Source organism: Stomoxys calcitrans, chromosome 4 (assembly GCF_963082655.1).
Source record: "Stomoxys calcitrans chromosome 4, idStoCalc2.1, whole genome shotgun sequence".
NCBI lineage: Eukaryota > Metazoa > Arthropoda > Insecta > Diptera > Muscidae > Stomoxys > Stomoxys calcitrans.
The window spans coordinates 147,878,908-147,898,549 of NC_081555.1; the positions used below are offsets into that span (position 1 = coordinate 147,878,908).

General features: G+C 40.6%; 1 protein-coding gene across 2 annotated transcripts in view; it reads left to right on the forward strand.

Annotated features, from left to right (window-relative positions):
- LOC106085031 (uncharacterized) overlaps positions 1-11,919 on the forward strand; it is an 81,363-nt gene extending 69,444 nt beyond the window's left edge. For both annotated transcript variants that reach the window (XM_013249031.2, XM_013249030.2), the window contains 3 exons: positions 921-1,102; positions 8,714-10,981; positions 11,041-11,919. In XM_013249031.2, the coding sequence (XP_013104485.2) occupies positions 921-1,102; positions 8,714-10,981; positions 11,041-11,439 (2,849 nt within the window). In that variant the 3' untranslated portion in view covers positions 11,440-11,919. The remainder of the gene's footprint in view (positions 1-920; positions 1,103-8,713; positions 10,982-11,040) is intronic.
- Positions 11,920-19,642: the final 7,723 nt, after the last annotated feature.

Below are 19,642 nucleotides of genomic sequence, written 5' to 3' on the forward strand. Positions count from 1 at the left end.
GAAAAATTTTTCGTGCTATTTATTTCTATGTAGATCAATATTGCGATGTATTATAAATTAATAGATAAGTTTAAGTTCATCCTATGGTGGTGCGTATAAAAAATCATAAAAAAATTCATTGAAGCTAATTACAATGCCTTGTCCATCCCATGGCAGCCGGTTGTACGTACCGGATTGACCCGATGGAGGCTTTCATTGGCAAGGGCTGCCGCCTCAGTCTACAACACACTGCTAGAACAACAACAACAATTCCTAGTAGAACATTTATTGAGGTTGTGTAAATCTTTGTTTTCTTAACCTATCCAGGTAATCCCCCTTTAGATGATATGTTATCTGCCCATTTCCCCACATACACTTTGTTATTATTATTGTCATCTCGTTATTAGTGAAATGATGAAGAAGTCTCTCTTAGTTCAATCAAGTTATGAAATTAATAAAGTGTGTCTAATGACGGGCTTTTTCTGCCCATTATTCATTGTATGAAAATGTGGAATTTCATCGTAAAATCCCCGAATGGCGTGGTGCATTTGAAACCTGTTATGATTTTTGGAATTTTTGGTCATGCGATCACTTTGTAAACTTGGTACACAAGACCTATAATTCAAATCGTCTCTGCAGAGGTTGTGGCGGGGAAATTTTGTTTAACAAAAATCCCAAATCAATGAAAGTAGATTTTTTTAGCTGACTTTGCGGTTAGAATATGATCTAACAGAGAAACCACAAAAAGGCATACGCATTTGATAAGGCAATGGGGATTTTTTTCGTTGAACAGGTGGGAATTGTAGAACAGTCTCATTTAAAGAAGGATGATATTAAAATAAGCATATGTTCTTCAACTATTAATAAAATGTATGCGTGATTGTATTTCTTTTTACATTTTAATTAATTAAATTTTTTCCCCTCATTACCTATCATTTCAGAATATACAACAAATGACTATTGTGAGGTTTTCATTAATGACATCAAAGAAGCTAAACCTATTGGCTCATTATGGATTTCGCCACAGGACGCTTGCGCCTTGCATTCTTGTGAACTAAATAAGCAGGGAGTTGCGGTGGAAGTTGTTAAAAAGGACAATTGTGGTGACTTTTATTGTGATATAGTAAGTTCATTTACAACTTAAGTTCAAGCCAGTACGGAAAAGTCATGCCCTGCTGACTTTAAAATACCCCATAGCATAGCAAGATGTTTTTACAATAGGACCCAAATTCTGGCTACCGTTGTTTTAAAGGCAAATATCGGCTAAAATATATATATGGGAGTCATTAGCAAAGCCAGCCCAACTTTCTTGGGGGGCTAAGATCTCAAATTATCAAATTTTACAGATGGGAGCTACATCTAAATCTAAACCGATTTTGAAGAACTTTTCCATTCATTCGGTCGGGCCGAACTTAACGCCTTGTAAGCCATCGGTTGTCATCTTTCATCAAAATCCGGTGAAATTCGCATACCTTATATCCCATAACAATTATATCGAAATATGATCTGATTTGGACCAAATACTAATAAGTACAAGCCATTGTTCAATTGTGTATAACAAAATATTGGTCTTTTTGGTAGCTACATCTAAAAATAAACCAATCTGAACCATATACAACATGGATGTCGAAAAGCCTAACATAAGTAAATGTGTCAAATTTCAGTTAAATCCAATTATAAATGCGCCTTTTTTGGGGCCAAAAATTTAAATCGAGAGATCGGTCTATATGGCAGCTATATTCAAATCTGGACCAATCAGGGCCAAATTGAAGAACGACGTCAAAGAGCCTAACACAACTCACTGTCTCAAATTTCAGCGATATCGGACAATAAATGCGCCTTTTATGGCCCCAAAACTTAAAACCGAGAGATTGATCTATATGGCAGCTATATCCAAATCTGAATCGATCCGAGCCAAATTGACGAAGGATGTTGGGGGCCCTAACACAACTCACTGTCCTAAATTGCAGCAAAATCGGGTAATAAATGTGGCTTTTATGGGCCTAAGACCCTTAATCGGAGGATCGGTCTATATGACAGCTATATCCAAATCTGAACCGATCTGGGCCAAATTGAAGAAGGATGTCAAGGGGCCCAACAAAACTCACTGTCCCAAATTTCAGCAAAATCAGATAATAAATGTGGCTTTTATGGGCCTATGATCATAAATCGGAGGATCGGTCTACATAGCAGCTTTACCCAACTCTGGACCGATCTGGGCCAAATTGACGAAGGATGTCGAAGGGACTAACACAACTCACTGTCCCAAATTTTAGCAAAATCGGATAATAAATGTGGCTTTTATGAGCCTAAGACCCTAAATCGGAGGATCGGCCAATATGGCAAATTGAGCCAAATTGACGAAGGATGTCAAAGGGCCTTACACAACTCAATGTCCCAAATTTCAGCAAAATCGGATAATAAATTTGGCTTTTATTGGCCTAAGACCCTAAATCGGAGGAACGGTCCATATGGCAGCTATACCCAACTCTGGATCGATCTGGGCCAAATTGACGAAGGATGTCGAAGGGCCTAACACAACTCACTGTCCTAAATTTCAGCAAAATCGGATAATAAATGTGGCTTTTATGGGCCTAAGACCCTAAATCGGAGGAACGGTCTATATGGCAGCTATACTCAACTCTGGACCGATCTGGGCCAAATTGGCGAAGGATGTCGAAGGGCCTAACACAACTCACTGTCTCAAATTTTAGCAAAATCGGATAATAAATGTGGCTTTTATGAGCCTAAGACCCTAAATCGGAGGATCGGTATATATGGCAGCAATATTCAAATCTGAACCGATCTGAGCCAAATTGACGAAGGATGTCAAAGGGCCTTACACAACTCAATGTCCCAAATTTCAGCAAAATCGGATAAAAAATTGTGGCTTTTATTGGCCTAAGACCCTAAATCGGAGGAACGGTCCATATGGCAGCTATACCCAACTCTGGACCGATCTGAGCCAATTTGACGAAGGATGTCGAAGGGCCTAAGACAACTCACTGTCCCAAATTTCAGCAAAATCGGATAATAAATGTGGCTTTTATGGGCCTAAGACCCTAAATCGGAGGATCGGTCTATATGGCAGCTATACCCAACTCTGAACCGATCTGAGCCAAATTGACGAAGGATGTTGAAGGTCCTTACACAACTCACTGTCCCAAACTTCAGCAAAATCGGATAAAAAATGCGGCTTTTATTGGCGTAATACCCCAAATTGGAGGATCGGTCTATATGGGGGCTATTTTAAGATATAGTCCGATATAGCCCATTTTCGAACTTAACCTGCTTATGGACAAAAAAAGAATCTGTGCAAAGTTTCAGCTCAAGATCTCTATTTTTTGAAGAATGAAGAGTGATTTCAACAGACAGACGGACTGACATGTCTAGATCGTCTTAGATTTTTATGCTGATCAAGAATATATATACTTTGTAGGGTCGGAAATTAATATTTCGATGTGTTGCAAACGGAATGACAAAATGAATACACCCCCATCCTTCGGTGGTGCGTATAACAAAATTTGCCCATGAACATTCCACTAAGGAACAGGCACAAACTTCTCACATATCAATGAGTGCAGTCCGATTCAAGTTTAAGCTCAATGATAAGGGGCCTCCTTTCTATAGCCGAATCCGAAAGGCGCGCCGCAGTGCGACACCTCTTTGGAGAGAAGATTTACATGGCATGGTACCTCACAAATGTTGCCAAGATTAGGAGGGGAAAACCACCACTAAAAATTTTTTTCTGATGGTCTCGCCAGGATTCGAACCCAGGCATTCAGCATCATAGGCGGACATGCTAACCTCTGCGCTATGGTGGCCTCCAATGTATTGGAGCTACATTTAAATCTGATCCGATTTTGATGAAATTTCTGTTACTCGTACTGAGATGTCATCAAAATTGTGGCTTCCCCAACTTTACAAGGGCATATCGGATGAAAGATATATATGGGAGCTCTATCCAAATCTGAACCGTTTTTTTTCAAAATCAATAGCGATTCTAAGCCAATTGGCATACCTATCAATGGGGGTAGCTCTTTTCCTTCTTAGGGTTGAAAACAAATGCACCAAGTTATAATACCCTCAACCACAGCGGTGGTGTAGGGTATAATGATATGATTAAGGCTCAGACCTTGAGATAAGAGTGTAAGATATTAATCTTATATGCCCTCCACCATAGATCGCATTTGTCAAGTTCTTTCAATCTAACCATTCCGTTTGTTACACTTCGAAATATTCGTCTAAGACCCCATAAACTATATATATATATATATATATATATATATATATATATATATATATATATATATATATATATATATATATACAGGGTGGCTGATGAATATTGCTACATTAAGAAACTCAAATAATTTTTTTTCGGTGTATGGAATACATATTTCTTTTATTCATGTTAAAGCTCGTTCAATTTTATTAAATATAGTTTAATTTGTTTTAAAAATAATGGAATTTAAATGCCCCCCCTGCTCGTTGATGCATGTGCGGCATCTTAGCAAAAAGTTATTCATTACTGCTTGGAGAGTTGAGACAGGAATAGCCGCAATTGTTGCTCGAATGGATTGCTTTAGTTCATTCAAATTTGTTGGTTTTGCTTTGTAAACTTCCTGTTTGCAATGACCCCACAAGAAAAAGTCAGGTGCAGTAAGGTCAGGCGACCTGGGTGGCCAACGGAATGTGGAGTTTCTGGATATCAGTTTATTGGGAAATTTTCGTCGCAATTCTGTCATAACAGGTTGGGCTATGTGAGGACCTGCACCATCTTGCTGAAACCACACAGAGTTAAAAGAAATTCTCTTTCGGCGTAATTCTGGATAGAAAAACTCTCTCAACATGTTCAAGTAGCGGTCTCCAGTAACCGTAACGGGGTGACCGTTTTCTTCGAAGAAGTAGGGCCCGACAATGAAACGTGATGAAACTGCACACCACACTGTGACACGAAGTGGATGCAATTCCGTCTCATGGAGTGTCTGTGGGTTGGAAGCACTCCATATTCGACAATTTTGTTTGTTTATGTTGCCGTTCAAATCGAAATGGGCCTCGTCAGACATGAAAAGACAGTTCAACATGTTTCCATCCTCTTCCACCATTTGAAGCATCTTCTGGCAAAATTCCAAGCGAATCGGCAAGTCTGCAGCGTTCAGTTTGTTGGCCATTTGAATTTTATATGGGAATAAGTCCAAATCTTTGTGCATAATTGACTGTAATGACTGTCTGCTTATACCCATTTGAGCAGATAAGCTTCTTGTCGAAACTCTTGGATTGTGTTGTATCGCAGCAGCTACAGCAGCGATTGTTTCCTCCGTTCGAACTGAAGGGTTTCGATGGTAAGGTCTTCTGTTGACTGTCCCATGCTCGGCAAAATTGTTTACAAGTCTCATTATGGTCCATCTGCTCGGAGGATTGCCGCCAAACGTGCGTCTATACTCTCTTTGAACCGAAACTACAGACTCCAGTGCGTGATAGCGGCGGACAATCCAAATTCTTGTTTCGGTGTCCCAGTTATCCATTTTTGTCAAATCTAAGAATCAATCTGCAAAATAAAAAAAAAATCGACCACATTCATTAAATAGAAAAAAAGTTATTACATTTTTTTTTGGTAGCGGCTTTCATCAGCCACCCTGTATATATATAGTTTATGGGGTCTTAGACGAATATTTCGAAGTGTAACAAACGGAATGGTTAGATTGAAAGAACTTGACAAATGCGATCTATGGTGGAGGGCATATAAGATTAATATCTTACACTCTTATCTCAAGGTCTGAGCCTTATTATTGATCCTCTCGACGTTCTGAGTCGATCTAGCCATGTCCGTCCGTCCGCACGCTTTCCGTCTATCGAAATCACGACAGAGGTCGAGCGCGTAAAGCTAGGGGCTTGAAATTTTGCACAGATACTAAGGTCGTTGAGGGTTACAAAGGGGTCATATCGGTTCAGATTTAGATATAGCTCCCATATAAACTGATCTCCGGATTTGACTTCTTGAGCCCCAGGAAGCCGAAATTTTTGTTCAATTTGGCTGAAATTGAATATGTAGTGTTCTGTTACGACTTCCAATAACTGCGCCAAATACGGTCCAAATCAGTCTATAACCTGATAAAGCTCCCATATAAAACGATTTCCCGATTTGATTTCTTGAGCCCTTATAAGCCTCAATTTTTGTCCGATTTGACTGAAATTGTCCATGTAGTATTCTGTTACGACATCCAATAACTGCACCAAATACGGTCCAAATCAGTCTATAACCTGATATAGCTCCCATTTAATCCGATCTCCCGATTTGACTTCTTAGGTCCCTACAAACCGCAATATATGACAGATTTGGCTGAAATTTTACATGTGATGATCTGTTACCACTTCCAAATACGCTCCAAATCGTTCTATAATCTGATATAGCTCCCATATAGACCGGTCTCCGGATGGTGGGTGCCCAAGATTTGGCCCGGCCGAACTTAGCACTCTTTTACTTGTTCAAATTTACATGAGCCGTAACAAGTTATTGACCGACATGGACCGTACATGGCAGTTAGAAGTCATAGAAATACACCACCTCCAAAATGTCAGGCAAATCGAGTAACAATTGCAGGTAATCGTAAAGCAGAGGTTAGCATGTCGGCATATGCGCCTGGGTTCGAACCCTGGCGAGAACATCAGATAAAAATTTCAGCGGTGGTTAAACCCTCCTAATGCTGGCAACATTTATGAGGTACTATGCCTTATGTGTTATTCTCCCCAATAAGGTGTCGCACTGCGGCACGCCATTCAAACTCGGCTATAGAAAGGAGGCCCCTTATCATTGAGCTTAAAATTTGAATCGGGCAGCACTCAGTGAAATGTGAAAAATTTGCCTCAGCTCCTTAGTGGAATGTTTATGGTCAAATTTATTTGAATACCCTCCACCATAGGATAGGGGTACACTAATTTCGTCATTCTGTTTGTAACATAGAGTATATATATTTTTGATCGTCATGTCTTTTTATGTCGATCTAGCCATGTCCGCCCGTCTGTCTGTCCATCCGTCCGTCTGTCTGTCCATCCGTCCGTCTGTTGAAAGCACGCTAACTTACGAAGAAGTAAAACTAGCCGCTTGAAATTTTGCACAAATACTTTTTATTAGCGTAAGTTGCTTAGGATTGTAAATGGGCCAAATCGGGCCAAATGGGCCTCTAGATGGCGCAATTCTCATCCGATTTGTCTGAAATTTCGCATGACTCGTTTTGGTACGACCTCCAACAACTGTGTTAAGTATGGTGGAAATTGGTCCATAACCTGATATCGCTGTCATATAAACCGATGGGCCTCTAGAGAGCGCAATTATTATCCGATTTGGATGAAAATTTGAACAACGGTTTCTCCCTGGCCTTCAACATATGTGGCAAATATGGTATGAATCGGTCAATAGCCGAAAACAGCATCGGTCTATAGCCTGAAACAGCATAACAGAGTTACCGGGAGAAGAACTCGACAAATTTGATCCATGATGGGGGGTATATAAAAATCCGCCCGATCGAACTTAGCACGCTTTTACTTGTTTTGAGTAATAATAGCGCCCTTTAGAGGTTCACAAAATCAATTGTCCGCCTGTCTGTCGAAACAATGCTAACTTTCCAAGAAGTAAAGCTATAGTCTTGAAATATTGAACAAATACTTCTCATTAGTGTAGGTCGACTGGGATTGTAAATGAGCCATATCGGTCCATGTTTTGATATAGCTGTCATATAAACTGATCTTGGATCTTGACTTCTTGAGCCACTAGAGGGCGCAAATCTCATCCGGTTTGGCTGAAATTTTGCATGAGGTGCTTTGTTGTGACTTCCAACAACTGTGCTGAGTATGGTTGAAATCGGTCCATAACCTGATATAGCTGTCATATAAACCGATCTGGAGTCTTGACTTCTTTAGCCTCTAGAGGGCGCATTTCCTATCCGATTTGGCTGAAATTCAGCATGACGTGTTTCGTTATGACTTCCTAAACCTGTCTAAGTATAGTTCAAATCCGGTTTGTATGACCGATATAACTGTCATATAAACCGAACTTGAATCTTGAGCCACCAGAAGGCGCAATTCTTATCCGATTTGGCTGATATTTTGCATAAGGTGTTTTGTCACAATTTTCAACAACTGTGCTGAGTATGGTCGAACTCTGCCCATAACCTGATATAGCTGTCATATAAAGCGTTCTTGAATCTTGATTTCTTGCCAATAGAGGGCGCAATTCTTAATCGATTTGGCTGAAATTTTGCATGACTTGTTTTGTTGTGACTTCGAACAACTATGTCAGTTAAAGTTTAAATCAGTCCATAACCTGATATAGCTGCCATATAAACCGATCGGGGATCTTGATTTCTTGAGCCTCTAGAGGGCGTTATTATTATCCGATTTGGCTGAAATTTTGTTCAACAGTTTCTCCCATGACTTTTAAGATACGTGTCTGAATCGGTCTATAGCCTGATACAGCTCCCATGTAAACCGATCGCCCTATTTTATCTCTTGTTTCTTGACTTCTTGAGTCCTTAAAGGGCTTATTTGAATTCGCTGAAATTTTACACAATGACTTCTACTAGGGTCTTCAACATTTCAATTATGGTCCGAATCTTTTATTTTACCCTTTCTTTGCCCATGGTGGAGGGTATATAAGATTCGGCCCGTCCGAACTTAGCACGCTTTTACTTGTTTTTTACTGATTTCTTTTATCCTTGTGTTTTTTCTCCTTCAGGACTCGGAGGTCAAACCAAAGGAAGGCTCCTGTTGCGGTGAATGTGTGCAAACTAAATGCCGTTTGGGCAATGAAGTCTATGAAATCGGCACAACATGGCACAACAATGAAGACTGCACCCTACTCGAATGTTCTCAGCTACCCAATGGAGTGCCCATCATTAATGCCTATCAAAAAACCTGTCCAGAATTACCCAAAAACTGTCCAGCAGAACAAATCTACATTGAAAACTGTTGTCAATATTGTAAGCAATCAAGAGCTGTCACACCGGCATCGAGTGTTGCCAACAAATCCGAAGATATATGGACAGAGGAATTTTACAGCAATCACTCGTGTGTTCGTGAGTGTAAAGTGGGAGAGCCACCACAAACATGTCACTACACCTTTGTGGTGGAATGGTATGAGACCTTTTCGAAGGCTTGCTACAATTGTCCCAAAAATGTAACAGACTGTCAAAGACCCCATTGCATATCGGCAGATGGCATAGCAAGATCGGTGACGGTGGTAAATCGCATGATGCCCGGGCCCACCATAGAGGTGTGTCAAAATGACATAGTAGTGGTGGATGCCAAGAATCATTTGCTGGGAGAGAGTACCACCATACATTTTCATGGTATGCATATGAAGGAGACCCCCTATATGGATGGAGTGCCACATATCACCCAATGTCCCATATCACCACACACCACCTTCCGTTATATGTTTAAGGCGGAGAATTCGGGCACCCACTTCTGGCATTCACACACCGGGATGCAACGAGGCGATGGCGTGTTTGGAGCTTTCATAGTGAAGAGGCCACGCTCTGAAGATCCCCATGGACATTTATACGATTTCGATTTGAGTGAGCACAAAATGATACTGCAAGACTGGGTGCATGTGCCAGGCATTAGCATGTTTGCCTCCCATCATCATTCGAAGGGAGATAATAAGCCTCTGAATTTGCTATTGAATGGCAAGGGACGCTATTACTATGGCATATGGCAGGACATAAAGAAGAATGAGAAACCCTTGCCTCGCACAGGAAATGGTGGAGTTTGGACAACGGAAATGCCAAAATCTTCCCCCCAAACCTTAACCGAGAGTCCTGTGGAGGTGGAGGAGGAATTTGTTACAGACAAACAGCTGGATGATGATGTTGTCATGTTGCATCCCTCCAACGACCCCAAGGTGCATAGTTTGAGAATTCAACAAAATGAGATATCACGTTCGGCACGTTTGGCCCCGCAGAACAACCAAACGGTGGGCAATGAAACTCTAGCGAAGCAGGAGGAGGAGGAGGCCACAGTGCAAGAAGAATCTTTGAACGCAGAGGTTAAAGTCAGACATTTGACCAAACGTGCTTTGGATCCCAAGGTACCCTTGGAATTCATTCCCCTGCATCAGTACAATGTCAGCCGAGGTTTTCGTTACCGTTTTCGTGTAATCAATGCAGAGTTTCTGAATTGCCCCATAAAGATTTCCATAGACAATCACACCTTGACAGCCATCAATTCAGATGGCTACGATTTCGAAGCTGTAGATGTGGGGTCCATAATCACCTATGCCGGAGAACGTTTCGACTTCGTTGTCAATGCCAATCAACCTGTGGGCAATTATTGGATTCGCCTCAAGGGTCTTATGGATTGTGATGAACGTTTTACCTCCGCCTTTCAGGTGGGCATTTTGCACTATGCCAATGCCCCAGTTGAAGAGCCCCAGGGTGATTTGGGTTATCAGCATCAGCCGCAGGGTATAGAACTCAACTCCATGAACAAGGGAACGGGTTATGTTGACCATCTAAATATGGCTGAGCTAAATGCTTTGCCAGCCTACGATAAGGTTCCGGGCATAGATCGTGATGCTCTGAAACCTGTGGCTGACTACAAATTCTTTGTCTACTATGATTTCTATCGCAAAGATAATCCCGAATTTCATCCCAGCGATTATTATGGCGTGAATGACACCATCAATGATGCGAATCGTGTTTTTACTCCTCAACTCAATCACATCTCCTTGAAGTTTCCTCATACCGCATTGCTGCCTGCTCGAGATACCATCGATGAGTCCATATTTTGCAATGAAAGCAGTTTGGCCCAACAAGGCATTGATTGTCGGGTGGAGTTCTGCAAATGTCATCATGTGCTGCAGGTGCCTCTCAATGCCATCGTGGAGATGATCATAGTGGATGAGGGTTTCACCTATGATGCCAATCATCCTTTCCATTTGCATGGCAATGCCTTTCGTGTGGTGGGAATGGAACGTTTGGGATCTAATGTGACCATTGAAATGGTGAGTAGGCATGAGCCCCTAACATTTCCTCCATTTCATTTGCCATTTTCCCTTTCCAGATCAAACAATTGGATCGCTACAACCTACTCAAGCGCAATCTGATAAGCCCTCCTGTCAAGGACACTGTTACCATACCCGATGGTGGCTACACCATAATACGCTTTGAAGCCTATAATCCTGGTTTTTGGCTTTTCCATTGTCACATAGAATTTCATGCTGAAATTGGTATGGCTTTGGTACTCAAGGTGGGCAACAATGACCAGATGTTGCCAGTGCCCAAAAATTTCCCCACCTGCCATGACTATATGCCTCAGGAGGACGATGAAAGGGAAGAGGACCCAGATGAGCCCATTTATCCAGGGCCACCTGATACTGGTGGCAATGGGCGTGGTACTCAATTTACAGCGCAATTTATTGTAGTTGGCTTTGCTTGCCTTTTGAAATGGGTTCTGAAATGAGTTACTCGCCATTTATTTATTTTATAGAGCTGTGATTTGTATTTTGCAATATAGTTAATAAGAATTTTGTTAAAATATGTTAAATATTTATATATGCCATTTTTATAGTATTTTTAAAAAAAAAATCAGTATACAAGAATTTCACAAAAAAAAATAGGGTTGCCCAAAAAGTAATTGCGGATTTTTCATATAGTCGGCGTTGACAAATTTTTTCACAGCTTGTGACTCTGTAATTGCATTATTTCTTCTGTAAGTTATCAGCTGTTACTTTTAACTTGTTTTAGAAAAAAAAGTGTAAAAAAGTATATTTGATTAAAGTTCATTCTAAGTTTTATTAAAAATGCATTTACTTTCATTTAAAAAATCCGCAATTACTTTTTGGGCAACCCATAGAGAGCATATTTATAAGAATTTATGTATTGGACTAAGAAGGAGATTAATTGAAACCCAATAAAAGAAGATGACAAATAAGCGACTAAACCGTCATTCGTTTCAGCCGGAATGAACTATATACCCACCACATAGGAACATTTTTTTGGCTACGCTTCGTGATTTTTTATACCCTTTACCAAAGCATGGGGCTATACTAATTTAGTCATTCTATTTGTAATACCTCGAAATATGCGTCTGAGACCCATGAATTATATATATCCTTGATCGTCATGTGATTTTAAGTCGATCTAGCCATGTCCGTCCGTCTGTCCGTCCGTCCGTCTGTCCGTCCGTCCGTCCATCCGTCCATCCCTCCGTCCGTCTGTCTGTCGAAAAACTCGCTAACTTTCGAAGGAGTAAAGCTAGCCGCTTGAAATTTTGCACAAATACTTTCTATTACTGTAGGTCGGTTGGGATTGTAAATGGGCCATATCGGTTCAAGTTTTGATATAGCTGCCATATAAACCGATCTTGGGTCTTGACTTCTTGAGCCTCTAGAGTGCGCAATTCTTATCCGATTGGATTGGAAATTTTGTACGAAGTATTTTGTTATGATATCCAACAACTGTGCCAAGTATGGTTCACATCGGTCCATAACCTGATATAGCTGCCATATAAACCGATCTTAGTTTACATGACAGCTACGTGGCCTATTTTCCGATTGAAGGCTCAAAGCTGCACTTCCTACTCAGAATTAATAAAATTTAAAAGAGATCCCTTAACACTCGTACCAGTTACTACAGTCAATATCAGAGTAACGCCCTTTTTACCGAGTTTTTAAAACTGTGAGACCCCTTGTAACTGTATTTGGTCTCTCAACATCCATGGTTTTGTTCTGCACTCACAACGAATGCGCAGAAATGACGAGAGGTGAGTTGAATGAATCCTGAGTTATAACCTGCGATTTTTATACCCACCAACGAAGGATGGGCGTATATTCATTTCGTCATTCCATTTGCAACACATCGAAATATCCATTTCCGATCCTATAAAGCATGCATTGTGTTGCCCAAAAAGTAATTGCGGATTTTTCATATAGTCGGCGTTGACAAATTTTTTCACAGCTTGTGACTCTGTAATTGCATTCTTTCTTCTGTCAGTTATCAGCTGTTACTTTTAGCTTGCTTTAGAAAATAAGTGTAAAAAAAGTATATTTGATCAAAGTTCATTCTAAGTTTTATTAAAAATGCATTTACTTTCTTTTAAAAAATCCGCAATTACTTTTTGGGCAACCCAATATATTCTTGATCACCGTCCGTCTGTCCGTTGAAATCACGCTACAGTCCCTTAAAATAGAGAAATGGAGCTGAAACTTTGCACAGATTATTTTTTTTTTTGTCCATAAGCAAGTAAAGTTCGAAGATGAGCTATATCGGACTATATCTTGATATAGCCCCCATATAGACCGATCCGCCGATTTAAGGTCTAAGGCCAATAAAATCCACATTTGCTATCCGATTTTGCTGAAATTTGAGACAGTGAGTTGCATTAGGCCAGTCGACATCCCTCTTTAATTTAGCCCAGATCGGTCCAGATTTGGATATGCCTGTCATATAGGCCGATCAGCCGATTTAGGGTCTTGGGCTCATAAAAGACGCATTTATTATCCGATTTTGTCAAAATTTGGCACAGTGAGTTGTGTCAGGCCACTTGACATCTTTCTTTGGCTCAGATCGTACCAGATTTGGATTTAGCTGCCATATAGACCGATCTCTCGATTTATGGTTTTGGATCCATGAAAGGCGCATTTATTGTCCAATCTCGCCAAAATTTGAGACAGCGAGTTATGTTGGGCCCTACGACATCGTTCTTCAATTTGGCCCAAATCGGACTATATTTAGATAAAGCTACCATATAGACAGATCTGCTGATAAAGGGTCTGAAGCTTTATTATTCAGATCGGACTACATTTAGATATAGCTGCCATATAAACGGATCTTCCGATAAAGGGTTTGAAGCCCATAAAAGCTTTATTGATTACCGGATTTCGTTGAAATTTAAAACAGTGAGTTGCTTTAAGCCTTCCAACGTCCTTCTTATATATGGTTCAGATCGGACCATGTTTAGATTTAGCCGTCATATAGAGCGATCTGCTGATTTAGGATCCTAAGACCATAAAAGCAGCATTTATTAACCGATTACGCTGAAATTTGATACTCTGACTTGTAAAAAGCCACCCGTTATCCAACCAGCATATGGTCCAGATCAGATTATGTTTAGATGTAGCTTTCATATAGACCGAACTACTAATTAAGGGTCTTAATCCCATGGAGGCCACCGCTGCGCAGAGGCTATCGCACTGCGGCACGCCGTTCGGATTCGGATATTAAAAGGAGGTCCCTTATAATTAAGCTTAAACTTAAATCGGCCTACACTCATTGATATGGGAGAAGTTTGCCCCTGTTCCTTAGTGGAATGTTGAAGGGCAAAATTTGCAATCCCATAGCAAGCGGATTTGTTGCCCGATTTCGCTAAAATTGTGACTAATATAAGAGTTTTCGGGACCCGAATGAAATATAATCCATACCTGTCCCCATTTGCATATTATTATGGATACGTTAGTGGAGTTGTTATAAAACAGGATGGTTAATTAATCCATGGTGTTGGGTATCCAAAGTTCAGCACGGCCGAGCTTAACACGTCTTTATACCCACCACCATAGGACTAATCTAGACATTCCGTTTGTCACACCTCGAAATACTGATCTCGGACCCCATAAAGTATATATATTCTTGATCGTCTCAACATCCTGAGTCGATCTAGCCGTGTCCGTCTGTCAAGATCACGATAGCGGTCAAACGCGTAGAGCTAGCCATTTGGAATTTTGGAGATTGCAAATGGGCTATATCGGATTTGGATTAGATTTGGATATAGCTCCCATATAAACCGATCTTCCGATTTAACTTCTTGAGCCCCTGGAAGCCTTAATTTTTGTCCGATTTGGCTGAAACTTTGCACATAGTATTCTGCTATGACTTCCAATAAATGTGCCGAGTACGGCCTAAATCGGTATATAACCTGATATAGCTCCCATATAAATCGATCTACCGATTTGACCACTTAAGCCCGATTTGACTACTTAAGCCGCAAGTTTTGTTCGATTTGGCTGAAATTTTGCATATAGTGTTCTGTTTTGACCTTCAATAGCTGTGTCAAGTACGTAGTAGAAATCCGAAAGAGAAAATGGACTTGGTTGGGTCATATCCTATGCCGACCGTAAAATGATATAGCGAAAAATTTTCTAGACTTGAACCCGCGAAGACAGCGAATGAGCGGACGCGCGTAATAAGCGTAATCTGCGTAAATAAGCAGAATTGTCGCTTTTTAAAGTAAAGATCAGCCAGAAGTATTGCAAGAGCTACCAATGCATCCAGAACAAGTAAAAAGGCGTAAAGTTCGGCCGGGCCGAACTTTGGATACCCACCACCTCGGGTATATATATAAACCACCTTTCGTCAAATCCGGGGAAAAATGTATACCTTATGACCCCTAGCAGCTATATAGAAATATGTTCCGATTTGGACCAAATACTAATAAGTACAAGTCATTGTTCAACTGTGTAAAACAAAAATTTTGCTCTTTTTAGTAGCTATATCTAAAAATAAACCACTCTGTACCATAGACGACACGGACGTCGAAAAGCCTAGCATACGGCACTGTGTCAAATTTCAGTGAAATCGGATTGTAAAAGCGCCTTTTATTGGGCCAAGGTTTTCCATCGAGGTATGGGTCTATATGGCAGCTATATCCAAATCTGGACCGATTTCGACCAAGTTGCAGATACATATCGAAGAGCTTAACACAACTCAATGTCCCAAATTTCGGCGAAATCGGACTATAAATGCGCTTTTTATGGCCCCAAAACTATAAATCAAGAGATCGGTCTATATTGCAGCTATATCCAAATCTGGACCTATCTGAGCCGAATTGAAAAATAATATCGAAAGTTTTATCACAACTAACTGTCCCAAATTTCGGCGACATCGGACAATAAATGTGCCTTTTATGGGCTCAAAACCTTAAATCGGCAGATCGGTCTATATGGCAGCTATATCCAAAACTGCACCGATCTGGAAAAAATTGGCGAAGGATGTCGAAGGACCTAAGACAACTCACTCTCCCAAATTTCAGCAAAATCGGATAATAAATGTGGCTTTTATGGGTCTAAGACCCTAAATCGGCAGATCGGTCTATATGGCAGCTATATCCAAAACTGCACCGATCTGGAAAAAATTGGCGAAGGATGTCGAAGGACCTAAGACAACTCACTGTCCCAAATTTCAGCAAAATCGGATAATTAATGTGGCTTTTATGGGTCTAAGATCCTAAATCGGAGGATCGGTCTATATGGGGGCTATATCTAGATATAGTCCGATTTGGACCATCTTCGAACTTTACCTGCTTATGGGCAAAAAAAGAATCTGTGCAAAGTTTCAGCTCAATATCTCAATTTTTGAAGACTGTAGCGTGATTTCAACAGACAGACGGACAGACGGACGGACATGTCTAGATCGTCTTAGATTTTTACGCTGATCAAGAATATATATACTTTAAAGGGTCGGAAATGGATATTTCGATGTGTTGCAAACGGAATGACAAAATGAATATACCCCCATCCTTCGGTGGTGGGTATGAAAATCACAGTTTCGTGCGGTTTATGGGCTGGCGGTACTATTGGACCGTACTTCTTCAAATATAATGCGAATCGTTATGTGAATAGTGAGCGCTATCGTGAAATGATATCCAACTTTTTTTTTTGCCCAAAGTGCATGGCACGTGGTTTCAACTAGACGGTACCAAATGCCATACAGCACGCGTAACAATGGACTTATTGAGAGGCGAGATCGGTGAACATTTTATTTCACTTTCGAGACGAGTTAATTGGCCGCCTAGATCATGCAATTTAAAGCCTTTAAACTATTTTTTGTGAGGCTATGTTATAGCTCATGTCTATACTGATAAGCCCGCTTCAATTGACGCATTGGAAGACAATATTGAAGTACTTATATTATTTAAGATTCTTCCCGGCCGAAATTTTCGTAATTTTTTTCGTCATGCTTATTGGATTTGAAGGTTTCCTATTTAAGTTAGACAACATGTTGGCCATAAATTTAATGCTTTTCATATTTTCAGAAATAAGTGACAATTTTTCCACACGAAGAAAGAAAGTTTTTATTTACCTTAAGTCTGTATTGACAATATTTTCATCGATTTAAGCATCTTAATTTTACCAATCCATCAAAGGAAACCAATAAAAGCTTACCCGTTGATTGTCTTCATTATCTTTAAGCCATGCACGTATTCCCCATTCGCAATTGAAATCCTTTGTATGTAGCTGCGTTTTTCTCCTCTTCCCTTCTATAAGTTACACTGAAAAAGGAGAAAACATTGAAAGACAGACAACAATATTGCAAATTAATTTTAATTTGTTCTGTATGCAATTCATTAATGTGGCATTTGTGTCTTTTATTTTTTGTCCGAGTTGCAACATCACACCCTGCAACAGGCTGAGTTGCAAGGATGGTCTGTTGATTTTCATTCCAACAACAATTGAAATGCAAATGGTTTTGCATGACATGCATTCCATTTTATTACATTTCCTTTAAGTAAATGACCTTCATATGGTAAATCATGTAGATGTGTGTATGTAGGTGCTTTAAACAGGAAAAATAGGCTTAATAAGTATCTGTATTTTTAAGAAGGCTAATGAGCTTAAAACTTAATCAGACTGCACTCATTGAATGTTCATGGAAATTTAGTAGTAATAACCGTTGTTTCATTGGAACGTCGCCTATATTCTCCATTACCGCAACCTGGTCCATATATTTTACAAAGAATCTTTCTCTCAAATACTCCAAGCACTGCCTCATGTGCTTTCACAAGTACCCAACAGTCGGAAAGTATAGCCTCCACGAGATAACGTCCAGTAATGAGTTGAGGCTGATAGATTTCGCCGTGGCACCAGATTTCAACATAAAAATATCCACAAAGCCACATGGTTGTCACCCGATCAAAACACGAGAAACCAAATTGATCACGTTGTGATCGATGGTAGGCATTCATCCAGCGTCTTAGATGTACGATCAATCCATGGAGCGAATATAGATTCGGATCATTACCTTGTTGCAGCAAAATTTCGCACCCGTTTGAACATGGCGAGGAAAGTACGATCTGACACTACACGGAAGGTGAACATTGAAAAGCTGCAAGCACAACAAATGGCAGCGGCATACTCCACTAGACTGACCCAACTACTTGATGAAAGCACTCCTTGTTCCTATGATATAATGACGTAGTGGCAAACTATTGCCCACACCATGGAAAATGCCGCGAAATCCGTACTTTGTTACCGGAAGCCCCCTCCAAGAAACCCATGGTACGACCAAGAGTGCCGAGATGCTACTGAGGCCAAGAATGCGGCATACAGAGCAACCCTGCAGTCAGTAGCAACGCGCCAGATGAAGGAGAGGTATCGGGAGAAAAGGAGAGAGGAGAAACGTCTATTCCGCAGAAAGAAAAAGGAAATGGAAAGACGTGAGTGTGAGCGAATTGAGATGTACAGCAGTCAGAATGAAGTCCGGAAATTCTAGCAAAGAATTAAACATCAAACCCATGGCTTTGGTGCAGGCGCATCCTCCTGCAGAGACAGAGAAGGAAATCTGGAAACTGACACAGATAACATGTTCCCTTGTTGATATGGAAAGAACATTTTACCCAACTGGTAGTGTCCGATGTTGGCGGCGAAGAGGATACCGCAGAACCAATCCCTGATGACGGTATAGAATGTTTACTTCCTAGTCAGAATGAGGTCCAAGTAGCAGTGACGCGACTAAAGAACAACAAGGCAGCAGGAGTCGACGGGTTACCCGCTGAACTATTTAAGACCGGAGGCGACACGGTGATAAGGCGTATGCCACAGCTTATCTGCGCAATCTGGCTAGAAGAACGCATTCCCGATGATTGGAACTTCAGCATACTATTTCCCTTCCCATCGCATACAAGATAAGTCTCCTCCCCATCGCATACAAGATACTTTCGAGCGTATTGTGTGAAAGATTAAAATCTAAAGTCAATGAGATAATTGGGCCCTATCAATGCGGCTTTAGGCCTTTTAAATCCACCCTGGACCAGATATTCACACTGCTCCAAATCCTGAAAAAATTGACAGAAATGGCCAATAAATCCTGGCAGAGTGTATCGTCCATAACCCGCCTCTTGTCCTCAATCTCTCGATGACTCGTCCTATGGTCGAATGAGTACGAATGACAGAGATTACTATCATCCGCAAATGAGTAGATCGCATTCGATGTCTGACTCAACAGATCGTTGAAGAAAATACAAAAAAGTGAAGGAGAAAGGACAGAGCCCTGGGGTACACCTGCGGTCAATTTATGCTCACTGGATGAAAACCCATCTATAACCACTCGTATAGTGCGATCTCTGAGAAAGCTCGAAATAAATCGAACGAAGCCATTACCGACATCAAATGCGACAAGCTTTGTTAGTAGAGCACCATGTCAGACCCTATCAAATGCCATGGAGATATCCAGAGCCACAACCTTACTCTCATCAAACTGGTGGATTGAGCGACTCCAATGTTCCGACAGAAATGCCATAAGATTGCCCGTAGAGCGATGTCTGCGGATAAAAGAGATAAAATTTTAACAAAAAATGTTTTACTCTCACAAAATATACTCTCAAATTGAATTAAGATCGATATTTCTTTTTCTGGCAAACGTAATAAAGAACAAGAAATAATTTAATTCTCACT